The sequence below is a fragment of the Dipodomys spectabilis genome, unplaced genomic scaffold (assembly GCF_019054845.1).
Source record: "Dipodomys spectabilis isolate Male_0828 unplaced genomic scaffold, ASM1905484v1 ptg000163l, whole genome shotgun sequence".
Lineage (NCBI taxonomy): Eukaryota > Metazoa > Chordata > Mammalia > Rodentia > Heteromyidae > Dipodomys > Dipodomys spectabilis.
The window spans coordinates 9,008,375-9,035,805 of record NW_024870840.1 but is presented as its reverse complement, the minus strand read 5'-3'; the positions used below and the strand labels follow the sequence as shown (position 1 = coordinate 9,035,805).

Genomic DNA, 27,431 nt, shown 5'->3' with positions numbered 1-27,431 from the left:
CAATGAAAAGGTGCTGAGACAAGTAAGAAGAGATTTCAGAATAGGTGCTTAATGAAAGTTTGGTGACTTAAGAAAAATCATATCCGAGGACTGACTGTAATTCTAGCTATTTGGGACACCTAGATCTGAGGGTAGCGGTGCAAAGCTGGACTGGACAGAAAAGCATGTGAGACTCTTATCTCCAATTAACTACAAAAAATATATGGAAGTAGATCTGTGGCTCAAGTTGTGGAGCATTACCCCTGAACATAAAAGTTCTGGGAGAATGTCCAAGTCCTGAGTTCAAGCCCTAGGAGCAGCACACCACAAAGGGGGGGAAGGGGGACAGGGAGGGAGGGAGAGGAAGAGAGAGGAAAGAGAGAAAGAGAGTGGGAGGGAGGAAGTGAGAGAGAGAGAAGGAAGGAAGGAAGGAAGGAGGGAAGGAGGGAGGGAGGGATGGGAGAGACAAAAGGAAAAGAAAACTCACAAATATTTTATATGATTTTTCTGTTGTGTGAGGAAAATTACTGGAAAAGATGAGCACAAGTAATAAAATCTTCATTTCAATGGAATCTACTTTTCATGCAGAAACTCATAAAATACAGCATTGGCAAATAACCTTTAGCTCTCTAATGGATTTCAAAACCCCCAAACAAGTTCAAATTCAGGCCAGATTTTAATAAACTCTTTCAATATGCCCCTATTTGATTAAATTCCTTTCTCTTCTTTTTACTATTTCGGTCTTTTATTCTCTCTAGGCTGACAAAATCGTACATCATTTCTTTAATATTGCTCCTTAAACTTGAATGAATTTAGTTACTTGTTAAACTTTTTTCCATTCCTTTCTCTCCAGAAAGCCTTTTCTGTGATAGGAAAAGCAACAGAATTCATTGCTATCTTATCAAGGACAATCTGGATTCAAAGCTATTTACCAAAAAGGCTAACTGCCAACAACAAAACACAATACAACACAACAAACAAAGAAATGCAGTGATTGATTGACTGATTGATTTACGTTGTGAGGCTTGAACTCTGGGCCAGGGCTCTGTCCCTGAGCTCTTTAGCTCAAGGCTAGCTCTCTACCACTTAAGCCACAGCACCACTTCCAGTTTTATGTTGGTTAATTGGAGATAAGAGACTCAAGGACTTTTCACCCCTGCCTGAGCTGGTTTTGAACTGCGATCCTCAGATCTGAGCCTAATGAGTAGCTAGGAATAGGTGTGAGCCACTGGCGGCCAGCAATGCAGTGATTTTATTTGAAGCCCAACTTTACTTAGAAATTCTCTATGGAAGTCCTAGTCTTTCCACAAATTTTCAAAATGTGAAACTGGAAAAGTATGAGTGTCCCGAGGATCTGAAGGGTTTATTGAAGAAGCTGGAGAAAGAAGTCAGGTGTGAGGGAGAGAGTACAGAGCAGGCTGGCCAGTGGCTGGCAGACATGACAGGAGGGAACTCAGAGGATAGGTGGGTGCTAGAGGGAAGAGATGGTGAGAGTGAGTGGTTAGTTAGTAGTGTGTTCTGAGTTGCTGTCTGCTTGGGTGCAGATTTTGACCCTAACACTGACTAGCTCAGGGATGTTAGCAAGTCACTTACTGTCTTCAGGCCTGAATTTTCACATGCAGAAAATGATCATAAAAGTAGTTGTCTTAACTAGAAACAGAAATCTGAAGCCACATGTTTAACTTCAGAATGTACTTAAATATTAGTTTCTTGTTGCTGCTGTAACTAATTTCCCACAAGTTTAGTGATTTACAACATGAATTTATTTTCTTATAGTCCTGCAGGTAGGAATTCTGAAATCAGTTTCACTGGGCTAATATCTTGAGGGGTGGGAAGGAGATACAGGGAGTCCCATTTTCCATCTTAAAAGCCTGAAACAGTTCACCACTCCAGTCTCAGCTTCTTCTGCAATTTGTCAAATCTCCCTCTGACTTCCTCTTACCAAGAAACTTAAGATAATCTTTAAGGTTTCTCCGGATAATGCAGAATAATCTAATATGCCCTAATCTAATACATCCTTAACTTATTCTAGTCACTGCAAAGTGACCATTGTTACAGACCGTAACAGATTCTGGGGATTAGATAGTGTACTTCTCTGGAGTGCTATTTTTCAGGCTACAATGTGTGATTAAATAAGATATTTATATCTTATCTTCTCAACAGAATTTGGATAATTTTAAGTTATTGTATAAGTTCTATTTGAAAATCCATGGCATTCCTACAGAGACCTACGATGTCAAATTTTATGAGCATTAACTAAAATACATATTTGCTTCTCTGTGTGCTCTGTATCACACCCATGCATATTAGGTGAGCAGGCACTGTGAAAACCACTCCATGGTAGCACTTAGAAATTACCACCCAGAATAGAAGGACGCATTTCAGAAGAAAAGCATATGACCATGATGTATCACTGCAAATCAGCAAGTGCAAATGATACCAGGATTTATGGCAGTCCCACAGAATTCTGCAGCCTAGTCTTCTGCAGTGATTTCTTTGATGGTCAAGTAGCACAGTCAGCACCATTCAGAATTGTAGGAGAGGTGTCTAATCTTCACTAGATGTAAAAACAAATAAATCCTTATGGCCCTGGGATTTGGGGTTTCTTGTTAGCATGGCATAGTCTGCTCTATGCTTTCTAAAAGTTCTTACATTCTGGCAAACCTATTTCCTCCTCTTCCCCTACTACCACCACGGCATTTCTGAAGACAGGAAATTCCATCAGAGTAAGAGTTTAACTCCACTTAAAGGTCATGGCTTTGAATCTCAGCAGCAAAGTTAGAGCACAAAATGCTGTAGTTAGGTATACCCTGTAGCTGGGTTCCCTCCCGAGGGACTCTGTGGGTTTTATCTGTGCACTTTTGACCTGAGAAACACAAATGAAAACTGGAGTTCTAACAACACTTGGCATTTCTTGATGCCTTTTCATGAGAAAGCTCACTGGGCTTAACTTCTGGCAACTAGGAAACAGAGGTTCTTTTTTAGAGCAAATGCTCTATAAAGAACTGAAGTTCGAATTTTGTTCCAGGTACTTTGTTGCTTAGAATCAAAGTGTGTTGGGCTTTGTTAGTTAGCAGCTCCCACTGCAGTAGCAAAGCAGAGGGCAGACCTTATGTGCAGAATGTGGAAAGAAAACCTGCTCATGCTGACTTCTCTATTCACGTCAGAACACACCACAAGCAGCTGCAAATCCTTCTTATAAGGCAGCCAACAATGACTGGCCATTTCTCATAGAAAAGTCTAACAGTGTGCAATTTACAGATGGTTCACAGCCATTATTCATTTAACTCTTTTTAGCATTTCTAACTAGAAAGATTAGGCATTGCTTGTTAATAAAGGGTTGTGGGGAAGAACGGGCAAGAACAAAAGTGGGGAAGGGAGGATAAGAAGAGTAGGAAGATGCCTTTCAGTCAGTGCTCATTTGATATATACTGTATGTCATCAAGCAAGCACTTGGGCTCACTAATTCTCATGCTGAAATCAAATGTGTCAATTTTCATGAAGGTTTTATCATCAAAAGGATAGTTTGCCAGATGCCAGTGCTCATGACTATACTAGTTGCTAGAGAGGTTGAGATCATTGATATCATGGTTTCAACGACAGGCTGGGTGGAAAAAGTTAGCAAGACTGCTTATTAATGAACAACTACTGCACAAGATGACACATGCCTGCTATCTTAGCTATGAGGAAGACTAAATTAGGTGGATTACACCCAGGCACATACCTTAGCAGGAAGAAGACCCTATCTCAAACCTAACGAGCAAAAATCAGGACTGGAGACATAGTATAGTGAGAACACCTGAATGACAAATGTGAAGCCTTGAGTTAACTCCAATACCAAAAAAGAAGAGGAGGATAGTTTAATAACTTTGTGAGATAATGCTAAATAAATAAAACTGAGTCTCAAGAGGTTACACAGTGTATGATTCTTTTTATATAACATTCTTAAAATGACAAAATTAGAGAAATGTAAAACAGACTGGTAGTTTTCATGGGTTAGGGAGGAGATGGATCAGAAAGGAAGTATGTCTGGCAGAGGTCTTTATGATAATAAAAATGTTTTGAATTTTGAGTGTGTCAGTGTCAAGATGCTGGCCATGATGACTAGTTTGGAAGATGTCATCATTGGGGAAAATTAGGTAGAAGATATACTGAATTTTTATAATCCCTCTCACCCAAGAACTATACCCCAGCCCTTTCTGATTTGCTTCCTACAACTGCATGTTAATTTTAAAACCATGGTTGAAAATAATATTAAGATGTGTCTGTTAAATGACCATTTACTCTTTGAAAATTAACAAATTTATGATTCAGTTCACACTGTTTAAGGCTAGGAAAAATAAAGATAACCACAATGTACTGATTACCTCCCACAGAAATTGTACCGCAACTGTAGTAAATGTGTTAGAACATTGTTTCTACTGCAGTCCCATGTGAGAGTAGCTGTTAAAGAGTATAGATAAGAAACTGAAGCCTAGAGACAAACATTAACTTATTCTTGGCCAAACAACCAATAAGTAGTCGCAGCAGGAACTGATATTTTTCTGATCACTGAGATCATTGCTTCTGAGACTTTCAACACAATCTAATTGTAGGGAGCTCTTTGAGGATCAATAACTTGTTTGCAAGGGCAGACCTGGAACTAGAACTTGGGTCAAACATTCTTCCAACACACTGTTGCTACCACAAAGGATTGAGAATAGGACATACTGACATTTGCTACCTGTGTTACAGGCACAATAACTGACAACTTCTAAAACAGCCTGGGTCCAAAGTAAACAAGGAAAATGGATAAATTTACACCAGCATATTCTTTGTGCATTTATCTAAATTTAAAGAGCATTTGGTAAGGGAATTTCCAAAGGCTTGCCAATTGATTCAGCTCTATGGGGCAAAAATGTAAATATTTTCCTAAAATGAACTTGATATTCTGTTGTTAAGGGTACAGTTTTTCAACAAGGCAAAATCATTTAGCAAACCAAATGAAGAAAATAAAACTCACTATTTCACTGTGGTCTTAGAATAGAGAAGAATGAAAAAATTTACTAATGACATTCCTATCTCTCCTCTGAATTACACAGGGTCACTAACTCTTTAGAAAATTGGTTTTTGAGGTTTCTTTTTTGTTTTTTGTCTTTTTGAGATTGATGTGCAGTTTTATCCAAAATGAAGACAGGCTTGTTTTATCAAGTAGCACACCCACACTTCTTGTTTCTTTTATAGGAAATAAAAAAATCTCAGGTTCATGATGATATCATGATTTAAATTACATCTAAGTAGCATTATAGCCACAGACTGCACATCTCATGAAAGTGGGACTGGTACTTTGAGCACCAACAACACAAAGACTCAGTTCCTAGATGAATGAGAGTATATTTCACCTTGACACTACTGCTGGAAAATCTCAGAGAGATGAGCATTTTGGAATTGCTATAAACAACTTAGCCTTTTCTTAGCATTTTGAAGAGCACATTAATAGCCTGGCCTTTTCTTAAGGGCTTTCCTTTTTCCTCAGCCAAATTTGACAGTTAGAAGTGAACAGTGAGTGGATGGAATCAAAGTCAGTGCTTTGTTTTAAAAGCAGCATGGAACTGATGTCATCTGGCATTGTCTTCAAAAGAATATAAGAATATTAAGTGGATGGCTCATGAACTTACACACAAAGGATACTCTCCACTTGAGGAGGGAATTAGAATGTCTCACAGAAGAAAGGTGTAATGCTAGATGCCCATAAAATCTATTTGGACAAGCTTTGCCTAGGAGAGTAAGACAGACACACAGACAGACACACAGACATGGGTACAGAGAGATAGAGATGTAGAGATGGAGATAGGAAAGGAAACGTTTTTAAAAAAATCTTTAAGTAGTTGTACAGAGGAGTTGCCATTCAACAAAGCAGTTTATGAATACAATACATCTTGATCAATGTTGCCCCTTTCAACATTCTCACCCAAACCTCCCAACCCTATGCCTTCTCTCAATTAGTTTTGTAGAATACGCATTGAATTTCATAACTTCATTCTTCCTCTACCCCATCCTCTCTTCATTCATCTACCTCCACTTCCTTTGGTGTCCTCCCTTATGAGTACTCAATTCTTTGTGTTTATTTTGTTGGAATGCGCACTGGCCTTCTAAGGAATTACACCGACTGAGTTCTCCCCTGAATCTACCACATTTTAGTTAATACACAAAGAAATTACATTAAGATGATTAATTTTTCATATTTCATAATATTCTGGAATAAATGAATCTTTTGCTTGATAGTGTCATTATTACCACTATAAGTTCTGTTTAAAAGAAAAGAAGAAGACAGGCACTGGTAGCTCATGCTTGTAATCCTAGCTACGCAGGAGGCCAAGGATCTAAGAATCATGGTTTTAAAACCACCCAAGGCAGGAAAGTCCATGAAACTCTTATGTCTAACTAACCACCAAAAAGCTAGAAGTGGAGTTATGATGCAAGTAGTAGATCAATATCCTTGAGCAAAAAGGTTAAGGGTGGCACCCAGGCCCTGAATTCAAGCCTCAGGACTGGCACATTTAAGGAGAATTGCTGACCAATCAAGAAAGAATCATATCAAGAACAGAGACAGAGAGAGAGAGAGAAAGAGAGAGAGAGAGAGAGAGATCCCAAGACAGTGAGAAAATACTATTAGCCAAAGGAAATCAAATAATCTGGCACAATCCTAAATTTTAATTTCCTTAAAAAGACAGTGGACACTGTTCCATGTAAATAGGAGAGCACATGCAACCCTACCCACGTAGGTTATGTGCTTTGAGAATCACCTAGTTTATCCTCTACTGTATGAGCATAAACTCATCAACTCCATGACCATCACCTAATACTTTTAGGGAGGATTGCTAACCAATCTTAAAAATCGCCTGAGCAGCAAACTAGAAGCAGCTTCTGCTAAGAGGAGAAACAGTTCTAAGAGTTGTGTTGCTGGATGCTATGGCAGATTACATTTTCCCAAAATACATGCAACAACAGCTTCCAACCTACTTGCCCTTCTTATTAGACTTCTTTGTTCTTCCCACAAAGGGGTGGAGTCTATATCTAACCTTGAATCTGGGCAGATCTGAGACAAATAGGAAATAGTCATTATAGGAATTTCAAAGGTAGGACATAGTGATACAGCCTTTGACTGGTTCTCTTGGGAGAAAGTCAAGCCACTGTGCTTTGAAGAGGCCCAGCCAACAGCAGGAGAACCTTGGGTTGTGCTCTTGGCAGAGCCCCAGCGTGTTCTAGCATCCAGCTGACATGTCAAAACCAGGCCATATCAGCCTTCAGTGGTTCCAGCCCCCAGCAGTGAATTATTCCCAGCCAACGCCCCTGATGCTAAGGAATCCAGACAAGTTGTCCCATCCTACCCTCCCCAAAACATGATGCTCATAATCCTTAAGTCAGATATAATGGTAGTCATTTTATGCCACTAAGTTTGAGATATTTTATTAGGTAACAGTAGTAATAGGCACATATAAGAATGGGAACCTTAGTGGTTAAAAGTGATACATATGGCCATTCCTAGTATTGCATTATCACTCCAGCCTCTTAAAAATGTACCCAGGCTTGCTTCTCACATAAGGTTATTATGCTTCAGCCACTTATTGGGAAAGTTAGTATATTTACAAGGTTTCATGCAACATGAACCTAGGTAATGTGGAGTAATAACAGGAACTATTTTGTTTATATATGTGCCAGGCATTACTAAGAGTTTTATATGAGTTGACTAAATCCATACAACAACCCAATGTGAAACTGGTTGGGATAAAAATGGAATAACTGGGTAAAACACTAACAAAATAAGAAATAAAGCTAGGAGCCTCTGAAGGAGGAGCTCTGATGAACATATGCCTAATAACAAAAGCTATAACTAAACCCTCTTCCAGAACCACAACTTTGACAAAGGCTACCATGACTTCACACATGAAGTACCTTCAGCTACATCTTCATGCATAGACTAAAACCACTCTTGTTAATTATTTTTATAGCCAAGATTTGTTGTTTCAAAGTAATTTCACATGGTCCTCCTCATTTTGCAATGAAAACTTCTAATCGTGGACCACTAACATAATTTCACGGAAGGAACATCTAAGAAGTTACCAAATGAAGTTTATTACCTTAAGAATATGATGAAGACAGTTATGGGAACTAAGGGGTGGATTCAATTTTCAAGCTTCTGTTTCCACTCTATACAGTAATTGCTTCAATAGATGTCTGTCCCCCACACTGAACTGTAGGCTTTCTTGAAGGCAGACACTGTTTTATTACTTCTACATCCCAGTGCCTCGTTCAATTGCTGCCACTAAGAAAGCTACGTGTTTACTGTACAGATGACTGAAATTGATGGTTCCAAAGTCAATGGTAATGGCAGGGCCACAACTGCAATCAAGGCCTATCTCTGGAAAATGTATTATGAGCCACTCATTCATTTAACATTTATTGAATACCTGCTGGGGACCATCAGACACTAGGCAAAGCACTGAGGATAAATAATAAGACCCATTCTTACTGTAGAAGACCTAATCAGCTAGTAGGGGAGATAAATATGGAAGCACACTGTTGTAACATATTTTGATTAAAACTATTAAGTTCTGAGCTATAAGCCACGGGCGTAGGAGGGAAGTGAAGAGGAAGCAGCAGTGTTAGGGAACACAGGTTAGACGTGTTATTCACCATTTCTACATAGTAACCAATAAGACACTAGTATTGGTTTTTTTTTTGTGGGGGGGGTCCGGTCATGGGTCCTCAACTCTGGACCTGGGCGCTGTCCCTCAGCTCTTCAGCTCAAGGCTAGCACTCTACCACTTGAGCCACAGCGCCGCTTCTGGCTTTTTTTCTTTTTGCTTATGTGGTGCTGGGGAATCGAACCCAGGGCCTCATGCATGCAAGGCAAGCACTCTACCACTGAGCCACCTTCCCAGACTGAACCTAGTATTGTTGAACAATTTTTTCAGCTAAAATACAGGAGTCATAAGAGATCATAAGGGGTGACAAGACAGAGGCAGTCATATGATGTAACCAATACATTAGTCATAACGCCAATGACTAAATTAGTCATTTGCTAATGACTAAACAAAGGATGTTAACCTAGGGAAAGAATAATAATTGTAGTCACTGGCAAGTGGTTGATGTCAATGTATTATCATATACATATCAAAACTGTAAGAAAGAATAGAACATAGGCAAATTAAATTAAGCCAGATGAAAAAGACTGTATATTCACAATGCACATAATAACATTGTAAGTAACTCAAATCTGTCATTTAGAATTTGTAGGTTAAATTGGTTCAACAGGAGCCTGAGAAACAATGGCAGATATCACGCTGTTGTGGTGTTTTCTCCAAGTGAAAGAGAGGCACTTTGATGAGCTATGAGACAAATTCAGAATTGCGCTGAGCCACCTCAGACTCATGAAGGCTGTCACTGTGTCACCAGTACTCTCTTCCCATGTGTCCATTTTCCTCTCACATTTACCCAATAAGTAAGTTTCTATTGGATTTCCTGTATCAAAAAAGCTGTGTGCGCTGGAGAAAAACTATGTCAAGAAGCCTAGTGCCCTAACAAACTCCTGACTTTTGTATCTCAATGTGGTTATCTTTTATTTGTCCTAACTCATCTTTCATTACCATGAAATACAAAATCCTCAATCTCTCTCTTAGAAGAGGATGCCCTCAACCCTCCTCCCTCATTAGAGATAAACTTGCCTGTACTTCAATGGGAAAATGAACAACTATTGGAGGAACTGCTCCAGTTTCCCCTACCCTTTTCTGATAAACTCATTTGTATTCCTCTCCATCTCCATCTTCTACCTGGAATCCTAGAGGATGAAGTGTTTTTCCTGTTTCCAGTATTTTCTCATTTGTGTTGATGAGCTCTTTGTGCTCTCTACCTACCATTTCTCGGTCTAGCTTTTATCCTTATAGGCAACCCCTATTAGTCCTAATTTCTTGACATTATGACTTCGCCTATCTGATCTTCCTCCTCCTTGGACATTGCTTCCCTTGAGCTGTGTCCTACACTGTCAAACCATCGTCAGGATTAATCAGCAACAGTAAACTTTATGTTTCATCTCACCCCTCAACTCACTGTAGTATCTGTCCATACTCTTATAGTAAAACACTTTCTGGGGACAGTTAGTTAAAAATGTTGACCCTGGGCTGGGAAGGTGGCTCAGTGGTAGATTGCTTGCTTTGCATGCTTGAGGCCCTAGGTTCAATTCCTCAGCATCACATAAACAGAAAAAGCCAAAAGTGGCACTGTGGCTCAAGTGGTAGAGTGCTAGCTTTGAGCTGAGCTGAGGGACAGCACCTAGGCCCAGAGTTCAGGTCCCACTTCTGACAAAAGAAAAATGTTGATCCTGGATTTAAGCAGATCTGTATTTTACTTCTGTCTCCTCCACAAAAACTTTCAGCATGCAATTAATTTTCCTGTGAATCAGTTTCTTCATCTCTAAAATAAGTGTAGTAATTGTAAACAATTTTATAGTATTCTTATAGCATTATTGTAGTCACTGGCAAGTGCTAAGTGCTAAGTGTATTGTGACTCAAGTGATAGAGTATCTACTTAATAAACAAACAAAGAAAACCTTGATCTCAAGCCCCAATAATGATGATAAAAATATACACAATATATAGAAATATATGATCATATGTTTGTATAAATTGTATATTTATAGTAATAAATTCATTGTAAAAAATTGAATAAAACAGCAATGTCTTCATGTGCCATCATGATTGATAAATATTAACTATTATTATTGTTACTAGTAGAGGTATTTGCACTTCAATGACAATTACCATTGTTAGGGACTATGCTGAGTCTAGCTAAAATTCTAAATGAAAACAAATCTTACTAAAAATAAAGAAAAGGACTTTGAAATCTCTCTATATCATACACCTGATCTTTTGGTCTAGGATCATCTTCAAACCAGTCAGGAACCAAATTGTCCAACAAGGTCTCATACTGTTGACAAAAAAGGCTTCACAAAGCTGGCACTTTTATTTGTCTAACAATTTCGTTTGGGGGGTCAAGGTCATCAATGCCCATATCCCATTCCAGCACTGTTAGGTTAGTCTTCCTCTCAGGACAAAGCATAGGTTCAAGTGGAAGCACCTCTGCTGGATGGGTGGGGTCATACACCACTGGCATTCTATGTTGGGATCCCATAGATTTAACAATAATTTACATTACAGACAAAGATAACGACTTGATTTTTCTTCTACTTTAAACATTTTTCAAACCAAATTTGGAAAGTAAAAATCTGACTAAAATTATTTAACCAGGAGATGAAGTTGGTCCTCACATCTACCACTGATGGGAGAGAAAACAGGAGCAAAATTTCTTGAGGGCTATCATGTGTCAAGATGTACCTACAAAGTAAAAATTGGGCAAAGAACAGAACAGACATTTCTAAGGAAGACATACAAATGTCTAATAAATACATGAAAAAAATGCTCAACATCATTAGAGAAATACAAGTCAAAATCACAATAAGATACCATTTCATACCCATCAGGAGAGCTACTGTGAAAGAAAGGCAAGCATTGGAGAAATTGGAATTCTTGTGCATTACTGTTAGGAGGATAAATTTGCACAGCTTTTGGGGGAATAAAGTCGGGGAAATCCTCAAAAGTTTAAAAACAGAATTACATGATCTGGTAATTCTACGTCAAGAACACCCAAAAAATTGAGAACCAGGACTCAAGTAGATACTTATACATCTGTGTTTATAGCAACATTATTTACAATAGCTAAAAGGTAAAAAAAATTCAATTGTCTATTAACTGATGAGTGGATTAAAGTAGAAAACAGATATAATGTGATTTTATTCAGTGTTAAAAAGGACAAAATACTTACATATGTTACAACATGGGTAAGTTTGAAAGCACTGTGCTAAATGAAATGTCAGGCACAAAAGGGTATTTATTTATAAGCAGTTTACCTGAGGCAAGAATAGGCAAATTCAAAGAGACAAAAGGTAGAACAGGGGTTTACCAGGAGCTGGGGATGGAAAGTAGTAATCTAATGAGTACAAAGTTTCTGTTTGGGATGTTGAGAAAGTTTTAGAGATAAATGACCGTGACAATTATATAACATTGTGAATGGACTTGTGTAACATTGCTAAATATACTGAACTGTACATTTTCAAGGTTAGAACTATAAATTTGTATTAGCTACATTTTACTATATATAGTAAATATAATAATGTAGTATTTATAATAAATTAAACTAAATATACATTGTATTTTATTCACACAAATAGATAAATAGGTCCATCAATAAGCATGTGGCTATGTAAATATCACCAGACACAAAAAAGTCATAATAGAGACTCTTACATAAGTAATAAATACAACAAAGCAGACTTCATTGAGCAAGATCATTGCTCAATGAACAAAGTAAGGTACAAATGCAGGTAAAGAGGGGGAAGGTCAAAGGGAACAGAGTGCAGACAAATAGGGAGAAGAAGGATCAGTGAAGATAATCATAATGTCAATGTACATATGTGAAAATGAAGACAGGTAACTTGAAAGGATGGGTAGGATTAGGAGAGATGGGGAAGCATGAAAAAAGGGATGAGACTGGTAAGAGATGCATTGTAGTCATTACGCATGTTAAATTGAAACTCCTTTGTACATCATTTAAAGATAATTTTTAAAGTTTTTTAAAGAGTGCAGGTAACGTAGGATCTCACTGATTTGAAAATTCCAAGGCCTGTCTATATATGGAGAACATTCTAGATATTCTCCAAATGTTAACTAAGTTCGTCCTCTGAATGACAAATTTGAGGTGATCTCAAGATGACCTTCTCTACAATTTTCTGTATTTGTTGAAATTTTACAAAGAATATTTTAACCAAAGTAATATATTATTATGAGTTCTGATTTATCACAGTTTCATATTAATTTAGGGGGGGTGAGGCCTTCTGTATTTGTAATTAGATGTTTTCTGTCTTTTCATCTCCACTGCAAAAAATAACACCTGTGAATGAATCTGATACAGTTTTAAAGGAGAAGGAGAACTACATACCTCAGTTAGTGGTGTTTTCTCTCCATCAGTCACAAATAGAGACACAATTTCAGAGCAACATTCAATAATCATGTTCTACAAGTAATAAGAAGCAAATGCATGAGGTTGGTATTATTGGCTCAATATTACATATTTCACTATAAATTATTTTGTCTAATGTTTGCATAAATTAACCTTAGCCCCAGGATGTGATAAACAAGATCAGAAAGCAAAATGTGCTTTCTTTCCTTTTTTCTTCCTTCATTTCCTTCTCTTTCCTTTCTTCCTTCTTACCTTTCTTCCTTCCTTCCTTTCTTCCTCTTTTTCTTTCTTTCTCTATTCTTTTCCCTCTCTTTCATTTATTTTCATTTTATGTTGTTTCACAGTATTGAGGTTTGAACTCGGGCCCTCCAGCTTCTTTGGCTTGTTCGTTGAGCCAGTGCTCTACCACTTGAGCTACAAGTCAATTCTGCTTTCTGCTAGTTAATCAGTGATAAAGTCTTACCAATTGTTCTTTATAGGCTCTTTTTTTCAAATCTCAGTCCTCCAGATTTCAACCTTCCATGTAGTTAAGGTCATAGACATGAGCCACTGGTGCCCAGATAGAAATCACAATTTGAAGAAAAACAGGTTGATGTACAACTAAATTAAATGCCAAGTCAACTGTGATCTAAACACAAATAGTTATGACATGTCATTGAATCCTAGAGGTGGGAGAGTAATTCCTGTTATGATGATTAAGAAAGACTTCCTAGAAGGCTCAAATGACCTGAGTTTTAAAAGAATACTAGGATTTCAACTGATCGAAAATGGAACATCCTTTGGAAAGTATGGCAATGAGAATGGTAAGAATTAGCTCACAAAGTAAATGTATGACATGTCACATGAAAGTAAGGAATTTGGATTTTATTGTATAAGAAGTTGAGAGGAAGTGGAATGGGGGGAGGTAATAGTAAAGACTGTCTTTAAAAATGTGTTTCTGACCACAGTTTCAAGGTAAAGTGGTTTGGCAAGAGATAAAAGGAAAAGTCATCAGCCAAGAGTCACTGAAATCATTTGGGCAAGAAATGACTTTATAGAAGTAGACAGAAGTATGCCAACTTCATGGGAGTAAAAAGGAGGAGGTAGGAGGCCCAGCATTGATCATGTAATGCACCGTCCAGGTTTCTAGACCACTTTACTGGGTAGAAGAGAACACATGTCCACTCATATACTTGTCTGCCTTACCTATATTTTATCTCTCTCAGTTCTTAGGACTGGTTAAAGTATGTTTTGTTTCTCTATAAATGAGGTTTCAATAACATCTATGGTGGGTTATTCTCATGATTTCATCAGAAGCTATCAAAAAAATGACAGTTTATATCATTAATCATTTCACATAACAGATGAAGACAGCAATGTTACTTGATAAATGTCTTCCACTGTCGGTCTCAACATTTATCACACAGAACTTTACCTCAGCAATGTCTTATTGCTCTGGCATTATTTGAGGTAAATCTGTGAAACCTGCTGATTCAAGGTGAGGGCTGGGAGTGAGACCTGGCTACTGCAGAAAAGAAGACAGGCAAGGCACAGAGCTCATCAATCCTACTCAGAAAGTAGTTGGAGGCATGCTATAATTGGTAAGGGACAGAGTGTAGAATGACCATTGTTCAGATTTTTTTGTTACTTTCCTCTTAAAAGAAACACCTATTGATTCTATGAAGGATGTTCCTCTGAGTTCAAGATAAGGCCAATTCTTGTATTTATGTTAAAATTCTTGACAATTTTTCACCTATAACACAGAAAAAAAATGCTAGCTGTTTTCTAGCCTTCAAACTCCTGCATCCTTCAGTTCTCTGTCACCTACCACTGAAGCAGGATAAACAGATGAGGAAAGAGGGAAATTACATCATTTTAAACCAATATCAAAAAAGCCAGATTCAGAAGTCAAAGCCACAAAGTAGACTGAAAAATCTGATAAGCTCCATCCAATTATACCTCCAATGTACAAGGTTAGGAGACAAAGGAGAGGCTATTTAAATCTGCTTCCTTTGAAATGGTAAAAAGCTGAGAACTCTTGATAGGTCAGATAAGCCAGAAAGAATGAATGGCCTGTCTGGCAAAATGAAGTCCTGAAAAGTCAGCTGGGTTTTGGGTGAACCTCACCCAACTTACCCACACAAAATCTTTGTCTTAGCACTAGACAGTGATTGCTAGACTGACTTGATTATGTTTATTCTGTCTGCTAGAAAAGGATAAAAGCTACAGATAAGAACTACCATTTAGTCTTTAACTCCTATTTTTTACATGAGTGGGCAATGTTTCTTTTTTTCTCTCTTCTTTAACTGTTATACTAAAATAAATCCTTGCTAAAACTTTTCCCTTCTAAGACTCATTTTTCTGTGAGACACCCTGAAATATGTTTCATGAGGGGATCTCAAGGACTTGTGTTTTTGTGTGGAAATTGGGAAGCTGAAGGAACTCTTCACTTATTCTCCAATGACAAGAGGACAAGGAGACACAGACTCCTCCAACACTATACAAGGAGATGTGAGAGGAAAAAAACACTTAATTCTAACCAGAGGCAGAAAAGATAGATGTGGAAACAGAGAGATTATATTATTAACAAATAGTAAAAACTTCAGACTTAAAAATCACAATGAGAAAGTAAACAAACAAACAAAAAAAACGAATTAAATTCTCCTCTCACCACACTTACAATATGTTAAGTTACAAAAGCAGAAGATAAAGGGAAGTTACCTACATCTTCCGGGAGATATTAAATGGAAGGGTTGTGAAAGGAGACCTCTATGTGGTTTAGGCAGGAGAGAGTTTATTAGGAGATATTAAATGGAAGGGTTGTGAAAGGAGACCTCTATGTGGTTTAGGCAGGAGAGAGTTTATTAGGAGAACCAATCCTCCAGCCAGCACCAGATGGAGGTGTGCAGAAAGAGAATTTATGGCAGAGAGAGATTATATAGGGAGGTCAAGAAGGAGGTATGGCTGCAGCGGATGTGGAAGAGACCTCAGAGCTTGGGGAACTTCTCAATGTCTGGAGGAGGCTTAAACAGGGTGGATGAGGAAGTAACCTCAGAGGAGGAGGAAGTGACCTCAGAGCCTGGGGTCCTTTGCTGCCTCACAGTCAGGTGACTGACAGTTACAGGAGAATACTGGTTTCCAGCAGATGCTTTCTGGTAAGGCTACCTGCTGTCCTTCACGTCGGTGTTTTCTCCTGGGCAGACCTAACATTAAGAAAAAGTCACAAACTGTTTATAACAATGCTGGGCCCTGCTGCCTGCCTGTAATCCTACCTATTCAAAAGGCTAAGATTTGAGAATTGGGATTCAAAGTTAGCCCCTGCAGGAAAGTCTATGAGACCCTATCTCCAATTAACTATCAAAAAACTGGAAATGGAGCTGTGGCTCAAATAGTAGAGCGTTTTTTTGCTCCTTGAGCAAAAAAGCTCAGGAATAGCACGCAGACTGAGTTCAAGCCCTGGACTGGCACCAGAAAAAAAAAAATTAAAAAAGAGAAAAGCCAAACTAAAAGAGATAAATATTGCATATTTTCAACTCATATGTGGAATCCAGACATTTAAAAAATGATAAGGCATTACTTATAAAGGGGGGATTGTTGAAGGGTGAGGGGTGCTAAACAATAGGAGGCAGAAGGAAACATAAGAATAGAAGTGAGGTTGACAGGGGAGGTGAATATACTCAATATTACATTATATATACATATGAAAATACCATCGTGAAACCCACCAGAAATACAGCAAGGAGGGAGGAGTAAGGAGTTAATAAAGAGTAACCGGTGGGATGCACTTAACCAAAACACACTAGATATGTGTATACAATATTACAGTTAATTCATGACAATAAGTTTTCTTAAAGTTCAAAAAAAAGGAAGAGGAAAAAGAAATACCAATTACTAAGAAAGCACAGTGAAGACATAGGATATTGGGGAATAAGGAAAAATGGCCTTTACTCTGTGGATGTTATAAAATTCTGCAGTTACTTTAGTACAAAGTCTAGCTCAGCTTTCTCTCAGCTCACACACAAACATATGCCCATGCACACACATGCCATATAAATGGAATTTTTAATATAATTTTTTGTCAGCAATCCTGCTATTTAAGAAAGCAGGATTCCATCTTACACTTCAGTATAGTATAAAATCTAGATAATGAGGAAACAGGAAAACTGGAAGTTGGAGACACAGCACTGAACTATACAAGGAAGAGCTGAGTAATGGCAGGAAGGAGAGGACAAACAATATTCTCTGAGTTAGAGGGTCAGTTTTAGGAGTGTGCACCAAATGAGTCAGATGAAGGTCTGCTGTGGATGCCAGAGGGATATAAGAGCAAGAGTACAGTTAACTATGTTCCCCAAAGCTTCATGGGATTGTAGATTTAGTCCCATTGTCAATATTAGGAGATGTGTAGACTTTTAAAAGTAGGACCTTGTGGAAGGTCCTTAAATATGTTTGAGGACAATGGTGGAGAATCACATCTCACTCAGTAGGTAGTTCAACTGTACACCTAGTATCCTCTAGAGAGGATTGTTAGAGAAGGATCAAACTAGCCCCATCCAGCTTTTTCTACTTTGGAGTTCAAAATGTGATCCTCTTCAAATCACAGGCCTCCATCTGCCACCCACCAGGGTTTCAAAGCCTACATATTTGGATGTCACATGTTCAAAACATAGCTATATAAATAGCTATGTCAGGTATTGTATAACAGTTTCAAAAATCAAATTTAAATGTAAAAAAACATTGAAAGGAATGTTTGTTATGCCAAGTTCAGTGATGCATGTCTATAATCACAATTACTCAGTAGACTGGGGCAGGAAGATGGGGATGTTGCTCAGTGTTACACACTTGCTTAGCATGTGCAAAGGCTCACTACATTTGCCTGCTAGATGTCCTTACTTGTGACCCACTGCTTTTTTACTCACTCTACTGATAATGCCAACAAATATACCCTGAAAAATCAAGAAAGTTGCCAGCTTTCCATTTTCACATCATAAAAGTATATAGATAAATAAGCAAGAAAACCAAGAGCTATATGAATAATATCATTTCAGAATTAAAAACGTTTTGCCATTGGTAACCAATGAAATACTAATGTAGCCAAAAATAACTTTGAAAAGATCAGAGAAGTGTTGCCATGGTGCAAAGTGGTAAGAGTGCTAGCCTTAAGAAAAGAGTTCAGAGACCGAGCCAGGGCCCCAACCAAGTTCAAGCCCCATAACCAACAATACTATTGGATGAAAACTAAAGAGAAGATCCTCAAAGCTTTCAGACAAGAAAAGCAGGAATGTGCCCCAACTTTCTGGGAACTCAACCAGAAAGCAGCAAAGGGAAGGTCAGGACCAGAGGCATGAGCTGAGGCACTTAGAACATTCAGGTTTCAAGTGGAATGGAAAAGTCTAGAAGAAAAATAGAATTGAGACATTATATGATCTATATAAACCCTTGAATTTTTAAAAAAATCTATCAATGAAGATTCTGCCATGAGGAGTCTGACATAATGAATGTGGGAAAGTTAAGGGTAAAAGATAAGTCAAGAAAAATCAAACAATGATACAAAGACACATATGTAATCCAGCTACTTGGGATGTGTAGGTAGGAAGATCATGGCTAGAGTATGGCTCAAGTGGTGGTCCACTTGCTTAGCAAACACAAGGCAATCTCCAGTAACACAAAGACAAAAAATAAAATGAAGGAGAGTAACAGCATATCACCTGACATACAGCCCTGAACACCATTTAGTAGGTGTTAATATAACCAGTTCCAGGTGTCAATATAAAAACTAAGGATTACTTTAACTAAATGTTCTGATACTGAACCACTTAAGAGGGTACCAGACAAGACAAGTTGGGGGAAAGTACTAAGTTAGCACATTCAATATCCACTCTCTGAGGAGAAGACCAAGAGTAGACTGTCAGCTGACCCGCTCAACAATGGTGTTGGCCCAAACTAGCTCGGTTGGAATTTATTCATTACTTCACTTTTCATGAGTAAATACTGGGTATTATTTATAGGTGTTGAAGTAACCATGGGAACAGCTATAAGAGTTGAAAGTGGTCACCTCTGACTGTGGAGTGAGGACAAGCTGAGCTACAATCCTTTTTCATTTCAGACCTTTTAGATCTCATTTTTTTCTTAAACTTGCACAATAACTACAGCAGAAGTGTTTGTGTATGTGTGTGTGTATGTGTGTGTGTGTGTGTGTGTATTCTTATCTCTACCATGGAAAGTAGGGAATTTCTATTCCACTCCCAAAGAAGGAAGGCTGCTTTTGGACCCATCACTAACTTTTTCCAAAAAGAGAGGACTGACTTACCTCATGGATGAGCATGAAAAACACAACTGATCATACTAGCTCAGCCCCTTATAATCCATCTCTGTTTAAAAATTTGGGAGGCATCTTACCCACAGGACTATTATTCTCTGTTTCCCATGAGCAGTAAGCTTGTCAGGAGGCAGAAGGGGCCAAAGTATCCCTGTGGTTGCAAGTATGTACTAGGAAATTGTGTGCCTAGGTGGACAAATCTGGCCAACTCAGTAGTAAAATGTTAATGAGCTCATTTGGCCACAAATCTAAAGCCATGTTTGCTAATCAGATTTATCAGTGATGATGCTGATAGGTCCATCCCCATCTCTTTGTCTCTTGTGCTGTTTCTCAGTAGGTTCAGAACCCTAGAGAAGTAGAGAGAAATGACGTTGTCTACCAAAACACAGATACCAGTGGGCACAAAGCCACTCAGCCATATGATTGAGTTAATACCATACAATGAGAATACATACTTATCTGTATTTTCTAACTCTTTTATTCACACACTTTGGTAATAAAAGTATTTAAATATTATAGAGAAAAAGTAAAAGTAATTTTATAAAGTTACAAGGCACTGTCTCTTGGAATTCAGTCATATCTGTGTATATCTTTGGAATAGTTCTTTCTCATCTGCTGTCAGAGTGCTGCAGTTAGGGCACTTTTCAGGACTTTTGAAGCAAGCAAACTACCATGTGTCAAAAAGTTGGCTTCATGACTGGCATGATAAGCAAAGAAGATAAGAGGACAGAAAAATCACCAAGTTCAAGTTTACATGATTTTGCATCAATAAAGAGAAAAAATAATTTTAATAATTATGTGAACTAGCATCAACTTGCAATAGCAATGCCATTTTCCATTATGTAATGAATACTTACTTCCATATCTGTGTCAACAGGCTTCTCTTCTACTTCTGGTGACTCAGATATATTTCCCTTTGAAGTACTTTCAGGAACAGATGGTAATGATATTTCAGCAATTTGTGCAAGATCAGATAGTTTCTCATGAATTGAAATGACTCTGAAATGTCAAATATATATAAATTTTGAGAAGTTAGGAAAGATATTGATTTAGTTTTAGAGCCAAAAAGTTTATACAGTATGCCTTCATTCAGTTAGGTTTCTGACATCCCCAAACATCACCCATTCTATCATCCCTTCCTTTAAGAGCCATGAGCAAAGAGAAATAGTCCTACTCTTATCATGTATATGGTCTACTTAGACACCCAAGCTGATATACATTACAAACTGTCAAGGGCCAATCTCATCCAGATTACTGAGAGTGAAATAAAATCAGTACCTAGACAGCAAGGAAATTCTGGGCAATAAACAAAAGATTTTCTCTTGCCTTAATGGCATGCTGTGATTGTGTAGCTGACCTGATGCAAGAGGGTAGCAAGTTAGCAAAGCCTTGAAGAAGCCAGTCAATGACCCTACAACACTTTAGAGTGCTGTGTGCATGTATGGGAGGGTAGACACAAGGAGGTAGGAATGGAAATCAGAAAAGAGGCACAAATAAGAGTGAAAGGATAGAGAAGACACAGTGTTAGTGATGCTAAAGATAGAAACTTCAGAGGCCCAGGCCACTGGACAGTGGATGTTGAGGGGAGGGCAGGACCAGCATAGTGGAAGCAGCAGGCTTCCAACTGAAAGAGAAACAGCTACTTCACACTCTCAATGTATACACATTTGTGTGACGGATTCTATCCAAGGAAGGAGGAGGAAAAACATCGGGAGTATTGAATAAACAGCTTTACTTGTCCATGGCATCACACCCACAGCATGGCATCATACTGGACGCTCTTGGCAATAAAAAGTGAAAACATAGGAGGATCTTTATTTTATAAGAAGCTTATAATTTACATAGTATAAGCTAGAAACTTCTATTAAGAGGGAAACATGCCGGGCGCAGGTAGCTCACTATAATCCTAGCTACTCAGGGGGCTGAGATCTGAGGATCCCAGTTCAAAGCCAGCCCGGGCAGGAAAGGCCGGGAGACTCATCTCCAATAATAAACCACTCGAAAACTGGAAGTGGCGCTGTGGCTCAAGCGGTAGAGCACTAGCCTTGAGCTGAAGAGTGCAGGGACAGCGCCCAGGCTGAGTTCAAGCCCCATAACCGACAAAAAAAAAAAAAGACAGCAACATGCCGGGCACTGGTGGCTCACGCCTAAAATCCTAGCTCCTTAGGAGGCTGAAATCTGAGAATCGTGGTTCAAAGCCAGCCTGGGCAGAAAAGTCTGTCAGACTCTTATCTCCAATAAACCACTCAAAACCGGAAGTGGCCATGTAATTGTAACCCCTCTGTACAGTATGTTCACACAAAAAAAATAAAATTAAAAATTAAAAAAAAAACAAAAAAACCCAGAAGTGGCACTGTGGCTCAGGTAGTAGAGTGCTAGCTTTGAGCTGAAGAGCTAAGGGACAGTGCCCAGGCCCAGAGTTCAAACCCCAAAACCGACAAAAAAAAAAAAAAAGAGGGCAGCAATTTAAACCAATAGACTTCCTGTTACAAGTTAGTTTGGGAAAACTTGTCCTTGGAATGGGGGAGGTCATATCCAATAATGCTGCAGAAATTGCATGGTGCACTGGGGAAGGAACAGCATTAGGATTTAGAGGACCTGGTGAGTCTCACCGGAGTCTACCTGCCTTTAGACTTCCAGACTCTCAGATTTCTAATTCTGCATGGCTAGAAGAACAAACACCACTTCATCTAACTCACAGAGCTTTGTAAGAAAGAAATATCTATATAACTATATAATTTCTTAACCATTAAAAAATTACACATTGGGGGCTAGGAACATGGCTCAGTGGTAGATTGCTTGCCTTGAATGCATGAGGCCCTGGGTTCGATTCCTCAGCACCACATAAGCAGAAAAAGCCAGAAGTGGCGCTGTGGCTCAAGTGGTAGAGCACTAGCCTTGATGTGAAGAGCTGAGGGACAGCGCCCAGGCCCAGCATTCAGGCACCACGACCAACAACAACAACAACAAATTACACATTGGTTCACCCTTTGTTCTTTGTTTCACCTTCCCTTCCCCAAATCAGATAAACATGTATACAAGATACAGGGTATCAAAATCAAATACAGTGACAAAAGGGGATAAACCAAAGGAAAAAAAGAAAAGAAAAAAGAAATAACTTCCCACAGTACATTAAAAACAACAACAAAGAAAACCCTCTTGTTTTCATATCTTGGAGTTCATTTCGATATAGTCCTAAGTACATAGCTATTGAGCTATTGTGATCCTCTGCTAGGACTATCCTAGACATACTAGTTATTACAAATGAGGGAAACCATGGAGCCTATGTTTATTTGGGTTGAGGTTACTTCACTTAATATGATTTTTTTCCAAGTCTTTCTATTTCCTTACAAATGGGGTGTACCAATGCAACAGTGATACTCTCAGACACTATGTTGGAAATAAACTTTACAACTTGGGGGAGGGGGAGCAGGGAGAGGGAAAGTGGGAGAAAATCAAGGGACAAGAATTGTACTCATTACCTTACGTATATCACTGTAACCTCTCTGTACATCACCTTGGCAATAAAAATAAACTTAAAAAATACAAAAAGGAAGGTAATAATCTAAAATGTCATCTGTACTCTAATATCTAAAAAGAGAATTTTTATTTCTTTTTAAAAGTAGCATAGGATACCAGCACAACCATGTTCATTGCAGCATTATTTGCCAGAGCTAAGACGTGGAATAACCTAGATGCCCCTCAGTAGATGAATGGATCAAGATGTACACAATGGAGTTCTATACTTCAATCAGAAAGACTGACATTGTCCCATTGATAGGAAAATGGAAAGGCCTGGAAAAATTATATTAATCAAAGTAAGCCAAGTCCAAAGAAAAATATGTTGCATGGTTTCCCTCATTTGTAATAACTAGAATATGTCTGATATTCTTAACAGGGGTTCTCAATAGCCAATTGCTAAGTGCAGAGGACCATATGTAATGAAGTGTATCAACATGAACTCCAAGAATTGAAAACAAGAGTTTCTTATTATGCCCTGTATGTAGTTATTTCTTTTTTTGTTGTTTTAGTTTTTTGTATCCTTTGTCTTGTATATAAGTTTATCTATCTGTGGAAGGGAAAGGGAATCACAGAAACAGCAGGACAAAGGATGAACTAATGAAACATTGATAGTTTATAATTTACAATGAACTTTACAATTGTGGGGGGGGGGGTAGGGGGAGGTAGGAGGAGTAAACCCGAGAAAATGAGGGATGGGGTAACATTGTTTAATAAGAAATGTACTCATTACCTTACTTATGTAACTGCAATAGTTCAGTGGTATCCAAGACCTGGGGATCTGATCCTTAGCTATCTGTTTGCCTATCTATTGATCTATCTATCTATCTGTCTGTCTGTCTGTCTGTCTGTCTGTCTGTCTGTCTGTCTGTCTTTCTGTCTGTCTGTCTATCTGGAGTGGTTATTTGAGATGTGAAAGAAGATCCAAAATTAAACCTGGGAAAGTGTGAGACCCTATATGAAAAATAAGTAAAGAAAAAAGAGCTGGCAGTGTAGCTCAAGTGGTAAAGCACCTGTGGAGAAAGCATGGTACCTAAGTTCCAAAAGAAACATGAACCAAGTATCAATGCCCCATGCCTGTAATCCCAGCTACTCAGGAGGCAGAGATGAAGAGGACTGTAAATTGAGGAAAACAAGGCAAAAAGTTGTCAGTACTTCATCTCAGCCAATAGCTGGGGGTAAGTGGGCAACTGTCTGTCATTCAAGCCACACAAGAAGCATAAATAGGAAGAATGCAGTCCAGGCTGGCCCAGGCAAAACTGCAAGTTTTATCCCAAAAGTAATGAAAGAAAAGGGGCTGAGATATGGCTCAAGCCGTAGAGAACTTGTCTAGAAAGCATTAAGCTCTGAGTTTAAACCCCAGTACCACCACCAAAAAAAGGAAGGAAGGAAGGAAGTTAGGAAGGAAGGAAGGAAGGAAGGAAGGAAGGAAGGAAGGAAGTTAGGAAGGAAGGCAGGCAGGCAGGCAGGCAGGCAGGCAGGCAGGCAGGCAGGCAGGCAGGCAGGCAGGCAGGCAGGCAGGCAGGCAGGCAGGCAGGCAGGCAGGCAGGCAGGCCGTCATGGCTTTCTTTCACATTTAAGACTGTAGCAAGGCAAACTATTCACTATTCCTTGATGTTGAGTTACAGATTGGTCATCCATGTCCAGAACTGTCATGTTCAAGAAAGTGAGTCAGTAAAGAACAGCCTGGAATTGGGAAAAGCCAGCTGGAATTTTGAGTAAAACTTCCTAATTTTGTTCCTTAGTTATGTGAATATCTGATTTCTGCCTATATTTTTCTGCCATTTTGCTTAAGAAGAAAGAGAATATAATGTCAGATGACTCTGACTCTAGGCATGACGTCCAATCCTTGTAGTCTCAACTGCCAGACATTTTCCCTGGCCTCTTCTGATTTTCCTATGTGCCTCACCACTCCTTCCTACCTCTGCCCTCTAGCCAGTGCCAGGTCAGCTTTCTGACCTCTGACCTAGGCACCACAAGCATCCACCATCCTACGTGGGCTGGACCAGATACCTTTGCTTTTGTATAGCCACTCTACCAGGCCTGGAAATAGAAACATAGATGCCAGGCAGAGATGGTGAACTTATCTTGGTAATGAATTGGGTCTAACTACCACTTAGATAGAACTATAGAGAAACCTTTATGGGAATTTTCTAAGGACATTATCTTTTCCTTTAATATTATAAGAAAAATACTATGAATTGCTTTAAATGTGTTCATGAGAACTTAATAGCAGAGGAGAAAGCAGGGAAAAAAGAAGAATCTTTCCTGGCCCATTATCTCTAACCAAACTTAACCTTAGTTTGCCTTTCTAAGAATAAACAACTATTGAAGTCGACCCACATCAGCCCGAGCAAGCAAAACAGTCCATTTCCACAGTGTCACCATATTAGAGGACAACCTATCAGGCCATTCTTTATGATGGTCAATGACAGGGCCTTATCCTTATGGTAGCAAGTCTACTGTTAATCTTATTCACATCAAAATTAAGAACACATTCATATTTTAAAAAGAGCGTTGATCAGGTTAATGACTTTCTATTCTGAGAATAAAAATCTTAAAATAAAAAATTAAAATAACTATTTTAATTGTGTGATTCTAAAAAAAAAACCTGTGATGTTTCTGGATTTATGAGAAAGGAAAAGTAGGAATGATCATGTTGTTAATGCTATTTGAGGCACCATCTTACTATGCAGCCCAGGCTGGCCCCAAGAAGATGCTCCATCTTTACTTGCCTGTTCAGTGGAACCCAGAGAAAACCAACATAGACGTTGTTACCCATGGACTGTTTGACATCTATAATCTTTACTGGCTTTACATTATATGCATACAACAATATAACCTGTAACAAAAATAAAAGCATATAAAATGTAATGTCAAAATTACACTTGTCTTCAAAATTCAGCAGGATTCCTCTTTGCACAAAAGAACAATTAAGACTTTATTCCCCTAATGCACTTTAAAGGGAAATGATCTGAAAAAATTGTGCAAAAGTAGATGTGATGGCACAAGCCTGTTACCTCAGAACTTGGGAAGCTGAAACAGGAGGATGGAGAGTTCAAGTTCAAGGCAACTGCAGACTACATAGCGAGACTGTATCTCAATTAAAAAAAAAGCTTCATATATATTTATGTATATACTAAGTCCAGGCTAAAAACTTGTGATCCTCCTGCCTCTGCCTCCACAGTATGGGCATGTGTTACCTCATCTGGCTCAACAAGTTACTTTTGAAGACTGACATTTTGTATTGAATTGCACTTAAATATCAGCCTTTGGTAGCCCTTGGTAGCAAGTGCAAGTACAACTTGTAAGCATCCAACTTTGTTTTTATCACTTACCTTGTAACTATTCAGAATAAATAGGGCATCTTAAAATGATGACTGATGAATGAAAAACAGTACCGAAGCATATCATGGAAATGTAATACACAAGGAACAGAATAAAGATGCTTGAGTTTCCAGAGTCACAAATAAAGGCTTTGGGTCTCACAGGCAAGATATAACCAAAGGGAAAGAATCATTCTATCTAAGACATAGATTTCCACTATCTTAACCAATGAACAAAATGCCTATCATATAATATTCACTTAATAAGTGTTTCATTGTATATGATTGAAGTGTGTGTGTGTGTGTGTGTGTGTGTGTGTGTACATGCATGTGCTTACTAGGCAGGTGCTTTCTAGGCAGGTGTTGTACTACTTGAACCACACTTACAGCCTTGGATGTGTGTGAAATAAACTGTATATACTTTTCTTTTTTATTTTTTTGAAGTACTTCTATTTTCCAGTGATGACTTTTCCCATCTCCAAACTCTCTCTGAATGCATGTACTACTTTAGCATTTGTTCCTTTCTTGCTAGCAAGACATAGGATGAAAATCAATCTATCTATTGAATTTTGTTTTTAACATATATTTTATAATATATATACTAAAGTGGCCGTAACATGTTTTTATCTACTGTATGTATTGCATATATTTTTCTTGTGTTTCTTTTAAAAATGAAACTCATGTTCTACTTTATTTATTCCTGACCAATTAATATTTCAGAAAATATGATAATTTGGAAACTACTATAGTCATCTCCCCTGTAAACTATCACAGATTTGTTATTTTAGAAGATATATGGAATATCTAGCAAGGATTGCCAAGGATTAAATTGTGTGGGAAAGACGAAAATATTAGATGTATCCACAGATTCAACAACTACTTATAGAAAATATTGGAAAAAATTCATCTATACTGAACACAAAGACTGTTTTCTTGTTAGTATTCCCTATACAAGAACTATATGCAGAATTTACATTTATTTGTATTGTCAGTAAACTAGAATTATACTGAAAGAATACAGGTGCATTGTGATCTCTAGAACTGTATCTTCTAAGATACACAGGAGCATGTGTGTATATGCACACATGTGCATGTGTAGGTTATATGCACATATGTCATTTTATATAAGACATAAGCATTCATGGCTATGGTTATCTCTGGGAGGTCCTAGAGCCAGCCCTCTGCATATACCAAGGGATGACTATACTTTGTAAGACAGGAAATGGCTTCAAATAGTCCTGAGAATAATATGGTAAAGC

At 38.3% G+C, this 27,431-nt stretch overlaps 1 protein-coding gene across 1 annotated transcript in view; it reads right to left on the bottom strand.

Annotated features, from left to right (window-relative positions):
- The window catches only part of Cfap54 (cilia and flagella associated protein 54), a 263,007-nt gene that overhangs the window by 11,122 nt on the left and 224,454 nt on the right, over positions 1-27,431 (bottom strand). Inside the window, exons 66-68 of the mRNA XM_042693361.1 lie at positions 25,582-25,688; positions 20,185-20,326; positions 13,012-13,086 (exon numbers count right to left, since the gene is read on the bottom strand). Coding sequence (XP_042549295.1) covers positions 13,012-13,086; positions 20,185-20,326; positions 25,582-25,688 — 324 coding nt within the window. The remainder of the gene's footprint in view (positions 1-13,011; positions 13,087-20,184; positions 20,327-25,581; positions 25,689-27,431) is intronic.